Genomic DNA, 12,637 nt, shown 5'->3' on the forward strand with positions numbered 1-12,637 from the left:
CTTCTAAAGTCTTTACCGACTTTATTTAAGTGTCATTAGATCCAAATTCGCTAAAATCTTTTGGGACATATACTAAAAGTGTTAATTGCTGCTAAATATATATTTAGTGGTAATTGCTAATTAATTACCGCTAAAGCTCATTTTTTATGTAGTGTAAAATGAAAATTCAAAGATCATAATTTGGTGGGTATAGTGGGACACATAACTCTTCATATTCAAGGAGATATACTCATATAAATTTGATCCTAAAATATCTTATGCAAAAACTTAATAAGTATTGTTGTTGAAGTGAAAATAATTGAAACTTAGTATAGATTTAAAATTTTGAACTATCGTAGTGTAACAAAAAAAAATTCTAAGCTAAGACTAGAACTAAATTGAAGAATGCATGTCACACGTGTCACGCCCCGAGCCTATATCCAGGATGTCGCCAGCACTCGAAGATCATTGTTGGCCTCAAACGAACCCTTGGCTTAGCTTGATTACTCAGCGGAAGACTTAAAGCATTAATACAAGGATTAAGATGCTAACTAACTCAATTGTCTGGAACTGAATTCAAAATGTTTTAAAAATAAACATTTACCTTAGCCAAAATGGCAACTCAAATCTGAAAATAAATTAATAACAAAATTATGATGAAAGAACTAACATTTGACTGTATATCTATGAAAACTCTAATAACTGAGACGGATGTTGGTACAGACTCCATAACATCCTAATAAACTAAACTAGAAAGCAATGAAAACGGATCCTCCGAAAAACAAGGAGGTTCACCAACTGACTCTAAACTGCTCACTCGATCAACGGTGGGCTAGAATGTCAATCCTAGTTACCTACATTTGCATCATAATACAATGCAGGCCAATTGGAATCAGTATGTTGAATGTACGAGTATGCGAGTTAGAGTGCTAAAACAACATATGCTTGAAGTAGATTATGAAAGAAACACTTACCTTAGCTATTGTCCAATGCATAAATGAAGTCTCGTACCCTCATTCATACTAAGCAGAATCTCTTGAGGAACCATGCAACTACTGTTGTGGGAGTTTCTCTAACCGAAAACCATCACTTAAAAGCTACAGTGATGATACAACACTTAACATTTGTATTCCCCCAAAATATATTTAGCTCATATGTTTTAAAAACATCTACTTCTGTGATTTGAGATTAGTGCTCAAAAAATTAACTTAAAAGCTCTGTTGGAATCAATGTTCCCTTTTGTTTCTTAAATGTGAAAATATTTGTAAACTCTTAAGGAATACTTTGTTCGCTTATAACTTTTGAGAAATGAAGTCAACTCTTTACTTTTCGATTAACTTGAAACTAAAGCCTTATAACAAAGTTAAAGACTTATGAAACTTGAAATGAACTTCTTATCATTATCTTTTCTCTTTACTCAACTTTATCCTTAAGTCTTAAAACAAAGTTTAAAGCATTTGTAAAAGACTTCTTGAAACAACTCTAAGAAATTTCTAGAATTGGCTCAAAACTTCCCTTGATTTGAAGTTACGGATTCAAAGTTTTAATTCATGTTACTTAATGATTTATCCTTAGAAGTCATTTAGAGTAGTTAGAATCAATATGAAGTGTGAAAACACTTAAGAAAATATTAAACAGACGGAATAATGAAAATTGGGTGAAAACCAAAGTTCTGGGTGTGTCCGGGCGGACCATGCCAGCCTCACTTTACTGAGGCACCATTCTAGCACACTGCTGGCATGCCACCCCAGCCCTCCTGGCATTATGGGGGCGCGTCGCTCCACCTGTTACTTAGGAAAAAATCTGGCAAATTTTTCCTCTCGTTTCTGACCGTTAATCATTTTAATTCGATTCTTTTCTATAAAATTCACTTTAGATTCATGTACACATATCATGTATACAAGTATCTAACTCAATTAATTCAAGAACAATACCTATATCATCAAAGAAATCCTAAATCTTAACTTATGTTTAAGAAGGAAAGCAATTCAAGAACATTGAAAAAATCCAATTTTTTTAGTATGAAATTACGCTGAATCAAACATGTATGGCACGTGGGTGAATGAACCCAACATTATGGAAGACTCAAATACCTTTTCAGGGATCACCCCCGATGAAATCCACAATTTATTTTCAACGAACTCAACGATCTTGGTTCATTTTTCCTTTCTTCTTCTCTTGTGTTCTTTCTCCAAAACCCTAACCTTTCTTCAAAAGTGTCAAACTGAGCAAGTTCATTTTATACCCTTAATAATATTAACAAAAACAAATTTAATTAATCGGGTAAGAAAAAGACCAAATTACCCTTTTAATTTCTGGATTGGACATTTTCTTAATCCAACAGCCCAACTTCCAAATAGCATAACTCACCTATCCGAACTCGAAACGTTGCAAACTCCATGGCGTTGGAAAGATGGTTCCAAGTGATTTCCAACCATATCTTGAACTAAACCTAACTCATCCTAAGATAGGAGTTATGGACGTTTGAAGTTGACCAAAAACTCACTGTTTCCTAACTTAAGAAAATTTGTAGATTTTAATTCTTTCCAAAACTAACTAATTAGACTTTTAAGCTTCTTCCTAGCTATTTCAATTTGCGATATGTTGAAACACAGCTCTATCCAATAATGATGATCCCTACGTAAACTATACATCTCTATCCTTCTCTAAAAATGCATGTTGGTTTGTTTTTGTGGTAGCCTCCTTCGATTCTTGTTAGTTTCATAAATTTGGTAACCCTAATATTAACCAACCATCCAAATATTTGACCCTAAATTACATAAGCTTAAGTTGTAGCGTAGCATACCTATGTTCGGATATATATATTATTAATCATATGTTAAGATATAGTATTTATTATAGAATAAATATTTGTTCAGTTTTAATAGATTATACATTCGTTTACGGTGTTTATTTACTTATATAGTAGATACTTTAGTATGTTGAATTTTAGTTTATACATAGAGGATTAAATCATCAATTCTTATAAGTATAAAGTTTTTTGTTCTCAATCTAGAATGGTAATTGGACATGTCATTGTGTACAAGTGTAGCACAAGATTATATGTAATTTATCCTGATTATGTGAACGTTATAGTTCCAACTTCTTGTCCGAGTCATTTTGTATGTATTGAATGCGGCCGGGTAGAGATAGTTGTTTTAGACTGACTGACAAAAATGTATTCTATAAACTATTAAATGTACTTATATTCTTAATCCTGATATATCTATTATGATCTGTATATATTAATTATCATTTTGATTTATTAAAAGGTGAGATTCTTGAGATGGGTCAATATGCTTGGTAAGTTAGATGATAATAATATATATTGGTGAAACAATAAGTTAGTTGATGGAATTCATGTCTCGCTATAGAGATTGATTGATATACCTTTTTGAGAAACTTATAAGGTTTCATTGTGTCAACCCTTGCAAGTGGATTTATGAATCTGACACATGAAATAAGTTAAGTAGTATTATAAAGAAAATTAATCATTAAGTTAAATTCGTGAGTAATTTAATCTGTTGATTAGTATCTGAAATCTTAACATGGATAATTACATGAGTGTTTAATGGGGAATTTTAAAATATAAATAGAGAAGTGCAATTACGAATTTCTAGTGGAATGATTTGTAATTTATTATTGTAAGAATAATTCAAATTGATTATTTTGAATTATTTCCATTATAGGAAGCCTCAAAACTAATTATGTAGTCTCTACATTGTCTCATATTTAACTAGAACTCATAATCGCATTTCCTAAGGGAGGAGAAATTCTCTTTTTAACCTAGAAAAAGATTGATTACTTTTCTATTCATACGTGCCCACCCAAGTATTGAGAGAATTCAGACGTGAACTTGAGATCACTTTAGAAGACCATAGCTATCTTGTAGATTTTGTAGATTCACTATTGAAGGACTGTCTAATTTGGAAATTTGCTTGAAGATATTTTTTCACGCTTCAAGAGGTATTTATTGAATTAAATTTCTGCAAGTTTATGTGAATAAGCAAAGATTATGTGTATTCGAGCATAACTGAATTTGGTAGTCTATTAGTCATGTAAGTTGTAAAGATTTTGGTATGTTTCCGCTGTGCATATAATTTTTTAACAACTTATGCTCGGAAGAGTTAATTGATAGTGTAGAGCATAAGTTGTCGTGTAAATCTAATATGCCTGTTAAAAACTTTACACCGAATCAATAAAAATGTATAATAAATTTTAAGCCCAATAAATTATGATAAAGTTCGATAACTATAATGTTCCAATTTTGAATTCGTCTAATTTAAGTATAATGTGATTCTCACAACAAGTGTTGGATGAGGAATGAGGATTGATTAATTAATAGTAATAGTTTGAACAGAAAAGGACCTAAAATATCTTCGAAGTATTGAAAATGGTACAAAATTATCCTTCATTCACCTATTGTCTCCAAAATACTCTTTTCACCCACCTATTGGCTCCAAAATACCTTTGTCATCCACCTTTGCGTTCAAAATTGACCACTTATTTAACGGTTTCAAATTTAAACTATTTAATTTTTTTTAAAATACTTGGCGCTCAATTATTGGATATAATGTAATTTATTAATTAATATCATTTATAAACCAACCCACTACCCATCCATTACTAATGAAGCCCCTCCCAATTAATAAACCATTTGTAATATCAAAATTGCCCTAAACACTACTAAAACACGATGAAATTACTGATTCCTGAAAATTATATTCAAAATTATTTGAGTCCAAATTTAATCCCCAATTAAACTTAGGTTGAGCCGCTTATTTAGAAGGACACTTTCAATAGGATTCTGTTTCAAGCTTGAATTCAAAATTTATGATTAAAGGTAAAGAAGTCGCACCTCTCGAATTAATTCATGCACTTTTTTTAGTATAATTTGTAAATATTTATTATTAGTTTTAAATATTAAAATTATAATATATTCTTTTTTAAAAAAAGTTATCTATTATGTAACATCACATAATTGAGGCAAATGAATAATTAAGATGAACATAGTCAGACTTTTAAGTTTATCGGCAATTTTTATTTAGACACTTGAATTATAATATTTTTTGATTGAGGACTTGAATGTATGTGCAGTCACTTAAAATTTATCAAATATAAATTTATAAAGTTGTTCGGATTATATTAAATTAATGAATATATTAGTCCAAATAAATATTGTGGACTAATATTATTGATTTAATTATTTAAATTCAGATAAATATGAATTTAATTAAAGCCCGCCCCATAAAGCCCATATGATATTTCACTTAAATCTGATTGGCCGAAGGTTCTAGTCTCAACTCTTTTATTCTAAAAATATAAATAGGGGTCTCATAATTTAGTAAAAGAGAACCAAGAATTCTAAACAAGAAGCTAGAGAAAATTCATGGTACAAATGTCATTAAATTCTCTACAAAGCTACAAGTTTAAGAATTCGAGCATTCAAGTTCAAGAACGATCAAGATCAAGGCCATCGAATTCAGGAACAAGCTTGAAGCCCTTGAATTCAAATAAAAGTCAAGATCAAGATAAAGTTCAAGTTCAGGTTCATTAGAGATTCAAAAACAAGTTTTAAAGCCCTTGAATTTATATTTGAAAAGGCGAATTAAGAAAATCATAGAAATTGTAAAACTCGCATTTGAAATAATAAAATTGATTGTTGCTATAATCTTCCGTTATTGATTATTATTTCTCGACGTGAATTTGATTGTATAGTGTATGATAATGTACTTCTAAAGATACTTTCACCTCAATTTTTTAGAAACACTCATTGGTAGTAGCTTTCATGTTGTGCATTAGTAATGGGGCGGGCTTATTAATTGGGCGTGGTTTACTTATTAATGGGTTGGTAGTAGATTGGTTAATAAATTATATTAATAAGTTAAATTATAACAAATAATTGAGCGTCCTGTATTAAAAGTATATTTAAATAGTTAAAATTTAAAATCATTAAATAAGTGATTAATTTTGAACTCAAAGGTGGACGACAAGGGTATTCTGGAGTCAATAGGTGGATGAGAAGGGTATTTTGTACCATTTCTACTACTTCAACGATATTTTTAGGCCATTTTCCGTAGTTTAAATATCGCTAAATATATTTTTAGAGGTAATTAACACTCTTTTGTAAATGTCCCAAAAGGCTATACCGATGACATTAGACCAATAGCAATTAAGTAATATTGTAACAGTTTTAGCACTCTTTTGTTAATATGCCTACTTATTACTGCTAAAAGTTATTTCACCAATATAAAATTATATTTTTGATGATGTGAACTGTTTCTATTTTTTTGAAATGAATCTCTTTAAGGGAAAGGATCTCACGGAAAGAATTGTAAATCTAGAAAACTAAATTATGATAAGACGAAGAAGGATAAACTATTATGACACATGAGTAGCAGCAAAAGAGTGAATTGTATTTGTTTTTTGTTTTTTTTTTACAGTGTAGAGGTTTTACAACAAAAAGGAACACATTTTTTACTGGCCTTTGATTTTTGGCAACTATCAAAAGAATCAAAATAATATTAAACCAAAGTACAAAGTTTTGGACAATAATGTTATAGAATTGAAGGCCTGTGGAACCTTTTACTTTCTCCACAGCCCATAATAGAAGTAGGCAATTTGCCAACTTTCTCAATTCCTTCTTCAAGTACAACTCCCATTCCCATGAAGAAATGTGACTCAATATGGCAATGGAAGGCCCAAACTCCTGGATTATCGGCCCGAAATCGCAATGCGGTCCATCCATAAGGATGGACTGGGATTGTGTTTTTCATTATTGGGTTAACAAAGATGTAATTCTTTGGATCAATAGATTGGTTAAACTTGCCATTACCATAGCCCATGACCCAAAAGTCATGTCCATGTAAATGCCAAGGATGTGTCTCACTGTTGTTTAGGTTCATTGTGTTGGCATTTTGCAATATGATGTCCACTGTTGTATTGAACTTCAATCGATAAATCGAGTTGCTAGTTGTAGCATTAACATTTGGCGCGATATTGAAGATGTCGTAATTCTTTTGGTCATAGTTGTCCGGAGGAGGGGTTTGCTCGAAAACATGTAATAAGTTGTGTTTATGACGTCAAACATCGCGGAATTGGTGCTATGTTAGATATTGAAAGAGAATTTCCCATTGTCGCTCTATTTGATGAAATAAACAGGATATATGCATTGTTATTTCACCAGAGGCGTATGAATCTTGTGCACTCCGCAAACAGATTTGTTCCTTCAATTGAAAAACACATATCAGAGTATGTCAACGCGGGCAACAAGTTGTTGGCCCATCAAATCGCTAACTTCAAGTTCAGTGTCACTGGTCATGGAGATGTTGCTACCATGGATCTACAGAGAAGAACTTGTACTTGTAGAATTTTTTAATTTGAACAAAATACCATGTCCACATGCAATGGCAGCAATTCGATCCAAACATGGTGATGATATTGGAAATCAGATTTACTTGTACTCCTCTCCATATTATTCAGTGGAAAAATACATAATGGCATATTGTCAGGAAATTCACCCGGTGCCAACTGAAGATTCTTGGATTGTCCCTTTGGATGTCACACAAAGAGAAATACCTCCTCCATATGTTGATCCAAGTAAACCCGGGAGAAGGACATATAAGAGACGGAGTGGAGTTGGTGAATCATTTCAAACAAGAAAAAATAAGTATTCAGTATGTAGAAACTTTGGCCACAAAAAAACTACATGCCCAAATCGAAATGCCTCATAAGAAGTGTTAAGCATTGTGTTGTTGAATTTTAATGAATGTTCTTTCTTATTTGAGGATGATCTCTATTATATAATCTTATTTAGAAATGCCCCTACCCGTGAGTTGTTGCTCTTCTTTGTTTGTGTCAACACATGTAAAATGTTGCTACAGGATATACTAGATGTGGCAACATATGCAACAAATATTGTTGCAGGCGAATCATCTGCAGCAACATATGCCACATGTTGTGATTCGCCTTTAGCAACATATGACTCATATGTTGGAACATATAATATATCTAAAAGCACACTATAAAGTAATCATTATTCAATAGTATATGTTGCCATTGATGCTTATATGTTGCAACATATGACTCAAATGTTGCAACATATAATCATATGTTCCAACATATGACTCAAATATTGTGACGGACAAATGTTGTGATATATGCATCAGTTGTACCAACATTTGACACAAATGTTGCTTCATAAAATGATGTGTAGCAACATCTACTTTTAACTAATGATTACGTGGGATTGTGCTTCTAGATATATTAGATGTGGCAACATATGCAATAAATGTTGCTACAGACGAATCAGTTGTAGAAACATATGCCACATGTTGTGACGGACGAATGATGCTCCATATAATCATCTGTAGCATCATATGACTCAAATGTTGCTACATATAATCATCTGTAGCAACATATGACTCAAATATTGCTACATATAATCATCTGTAGCAACATATACTATTAAATAATGATTATGACTGTGGTTTTAGATATATTTGATGTGGCAACATATGCAATATATGTTGCTACAGATAAATCAGCTGTAGCAAGATATTCCACATTCTGTGACGGACAAATGTTGCTACATATAATCATCTGTAGCAACATATGACTCAAATATTGCTACATATAATCACCTCCAGCAACATATACTTGTAAATAATGATTACGACTATGATTTTAGATATATTAGATATGACAACATATGCAATGAATGTTGCTACAAATATATCAACTGTAGCAACATATGCCACAGGTTGTGACGGACGAATGTTGCTACATATAATTATCTACAGCAATATATGAATCAAATGTTGCTACATACAATCATCTGTAGCAACATATACTTTTAAATAATGATTATGACTGTGTTTTTAGATATATTAGATATGGCAACGTACGCAATAAAAGTTGCTACAGACGAATCAGATGTAGCAACATATGCCACATATTGTGAAAGAAGAATGTTGCTACATATAATTATTTGTAGCAACAAATGACTCAAATGTTGCTACATATAATCATCTGTAGCAATATATACTTTTAAATAATGATTACGTGGGACTTGCTTTTAGATACATTAGATGTGGCGACATATGCAATAAATGTTGCTACAGATTTCCATTTTTCCTTTCCTAAATTGATAAAAGCTTCTATTAGTCTCTCCAACATATGCAGTTTCTGTAGTTAAATTCGCAACATATAAGAAACTGTTGCAACATATAATTATAACAAATAACTCTTTTGGGGCTTCATTCAATTAAATTATCATGTAATTCGATATGTAACACCAATATATAGTCCTACAACATGTCTAAGTAACAAATTATGGTCGTTAACAACACTCTCCATTGGATTATAGCAATTAGATTTATAAAGACAATTATCTCTCTAGTTCATCATACATTGTCCTAGTAAATCCATATAATAGTTATATAACACCGTTCTAAATCATTGTTTCAAATGTTATACCTTATTATTATTGATTATTTATGTTCTAAATCACTAAAATTTGGTTCAAATTTCCATTTTTCTTTCCTAAATCGATCAAATTGTCTATTAATGTCTCCTTGAATTTTCATTTGTAGCAACATATGCAGTTTCTGTAGTTAAATTCGCAACATATAAGAAACTGTTGCAACATATAATTATAATAAATCTTTTGGGGCTTAATTTAATTTAATTGTCATGTAATTCGATGTGTAACACCAATATATAGTCCTACAACATGTCTAAGTAACAAATTTATGTTCGTTTAGAACACTCTCCATTGGATTATAACAATTATATTTATAAAGACAATCATCTCACTAATTCATCATACATTGTGCTAGTAAATCCATATGATAGTTATATAACACCCTTCTAAATCGTTGTTCCAAATGTTATACCTTATTATTTTTTATTATTTATGTTCTAAATAACAAAAGTTTGTTTAAATTTCCATTTCTCTTTTCCTAAATTGATTGAATCGTCTATTAGTGTCTCCTTTATTTTTAATCTGTAGCAACATATGCAGTTTCTGTTGTTAAATTCGCAACATATAAGAAACTGTTGCAACATATAATGATAACAAATGACTCTTTGGGGGGCTTAATTCAATTAAATTGTCACGTAATTTGATTTGTAACACCAATATATAGTCCTACAACATGTCTAAGTAACAAATTATGATCGTTAATAACACTCTCCAATGGATTATAGCAATTATATTTATAAAGACAATCATCTCACTAGTTCATCATACATTGTCCTAGTAAATCCATATGATAATTATGTAACACCCTTCTAAATCGTTGTTCCAAATGTTATACCTTATTATGATTGATTATTTATGCTCTAAATCACTAAAATTTGGTTCAAATATCCCTTTTTCATTTCCTAAATCGATTCAATAGTCTATTAGTGTCTCCTTGATTTTTCGTCTGTAGCAACATATTCTGTTTCTGTTGTTAAATTGGCAAAATTTAAGAAACTGTTGCAACATATGATTATAACAAATGACTCTTTTTCAGAAGTGTCCCAATGATAGGCAAACCCCATTCTATTTTTAAAAAAAATTAAAATAAGCCCAACCCATTCTAGAATATGTTTTCATTTTCATTTCAAGAATAGGGTTTTCAAATTTTTCTTCTTTGCCGCTTCAGTTTTGGCGTGTTTTTTTCAAATCAAATTTGATTTTCTGTCAGTCATACTGTTCTATATTTGGTTCACCTTTGGTTAAACCAAATTTCGGTACTCCCATGGATTGTCAAATTCTATACTAAGTCGAATTTGCGATGATGAAAATGATACTATATTGAATCTTAAAATGTATTGCAAACATGGAGATCTACTTTCAATGCAAACTTCATGGTCACAATCCAGGTTGCAGATTTTGATCTTGTCCACGATATCGTGTATGTGTGTTTATTTCTAAAATATTTTGGAGACTTCAGATCTCTTTATTTTTTTAAATAAATTTATTTCTTTGTGGTATTTTAGGAGAATTCATGCAACTTGTTTACATGGAGGGATCGTGAAGTTGTTGATATAAGATCCAAGTTTGTTATTCTCCGATTGGCAAACAAAATTAAGGAGTTGGACACTGTTGATGAAAGTCATATCAAAATAAGTACCAAATGGGGGATGAAGGAGAAGAAAAAGACCAAATGTTGTAGCATCTGGAAGTTAATGTTGGTCTTCTTTGTTTTTTTTTCTTGTATTTTTGTGCATTACAAAAAAGAATTTTGTAGAGGATACAAAATTATTATGTAGTTGTGTACAACCAATACAATTATCATAGTTATGGAATTAAATAGACGTAGTTTTGCACTTCTGATCAAACAACAAATTATTATGTACTCGTGAGGACGAATGTTGTGATATACGCTTCAGTTGTAGCAACATATGACTCAGATGTTGCTACATATAATCATCTGTAGCAACATCTGACTCAAATGTTGCTACATATAATCACCTATACCAACGTATGACTCAAATGTTGCTACAACTGATTCATCTGTAGCAACATATGCCAAATGTCGTGATGGATGAATGTTGCTACAGACGAATCAACTGTAGCAACATATGACTCAAATGTTGCTACATATAACCACCTATACCAACATATGACTCAAATGTTGGTACAACTGATTCGTCTGTAGCAACATATGCCACATGTCATGATGCACGAATGTTGTGATATACGCATCAGCTGTAGCAACATATGACTCAAATATTGCTACATAAAATCATCTGTAGCAACATATGCAACAAATATTGTTACATATAATTATCTCTATCAACATCTGACTCAAATATTGTGATATACAAATCATATGTAGCGATATATGTCAAATGTTGTGATAAATAAATTGATAAAATAAACATTGTATTTAATTACATTGTTTTTAAGATTAAATAAAATAACATATTTGATAAATTAAACGTTATCTTTTAGTACAATCATAATGACAAGGCTTTAAGCACTGAGATATTATCCCATTAGCCCAAATATATTGCATCCGTTCAATTAGATTTTCACATAACAGTGAACTGAGTGGATGCAATTCTATCCGACTAATCAAATGCCCAATGTATGCAATAGAATATGACCTGCACGCTGCTCCACTTGCATTTTGTACCATAGGTTCTATTCGACCGTTAAATTCCAATGGTTGAGTGAGCAACTTCTCTAGCAAATGATTCATTATTCCACTCTGTTTCAGCAATTTAGGCAGCAACTCGAAGACACGTTGTATGAGTGTGAAAAACATGTCATTTTTCGTAACCACCAGGTTGCACTCATAAACATTGATCAATCCCTCGTGCAAGAGAATCTCGACAGTCACGAAATGATTACCAGAAATGTTCATGACTGTCAAAATACTTTTTGCATCAATTCAATCCATGCCTCCAGGAGTTGTCCTACTACCCTGACATAGTCAATCATATCATCATCCCATACAAAGTCATCTAGTAACTGACTCATGCTTTTACCACCTGACATTGTTGCATCATCGCCCATTCGATTATATCTATGTAGGAAGTTCATACATAAATTGAGATCCAGGATTCTATCTCTGGGATCATAGTAGTCTGGGTATTTCCAATGCCTTTGACTCATGAGGTTAAGGATTTCGTGAATATAATAAAATAAAAAATATCTACC

The 12,637-nt window shown here is 31.4% G+C and overlaps 1 protein-coding gene across 1 annotated transcript; it reads right to left on the minus strand.

The window, feature by feature from the left end:
• Positions 1-6,404: 6,404 nt before the first annotated feature.
• Positions 6,405-7,055, minus strand: LOC101259238 (L-ascorbate oxidase-like; the record flags this gene model as incomplete). The annotated part of the gene is made up of 1 exon (XM_004237558.4): positions 6,405-7,055. A coding segment is annotated over one exon (519 nt), but the record flags the coding sequence as incomplete, so codon positions are not given.
• Between the last annotated feature and the right edge of the window lie 5,582 nt (positions 7,056-12,637).

This window comes from Solanum lycopersicum, chromosome 4 (genome assembly GCF_036512215.1).
Source record: "Solanum lycopersicum chromosome 4, SLM_r2.1".
Lineage (NCBI taxonomy): Eukaryota > Viridiplantae > Streptophyta > Magnoliopsida > Solanales > Solanaceae > Solanum > Solanum lycopersicum.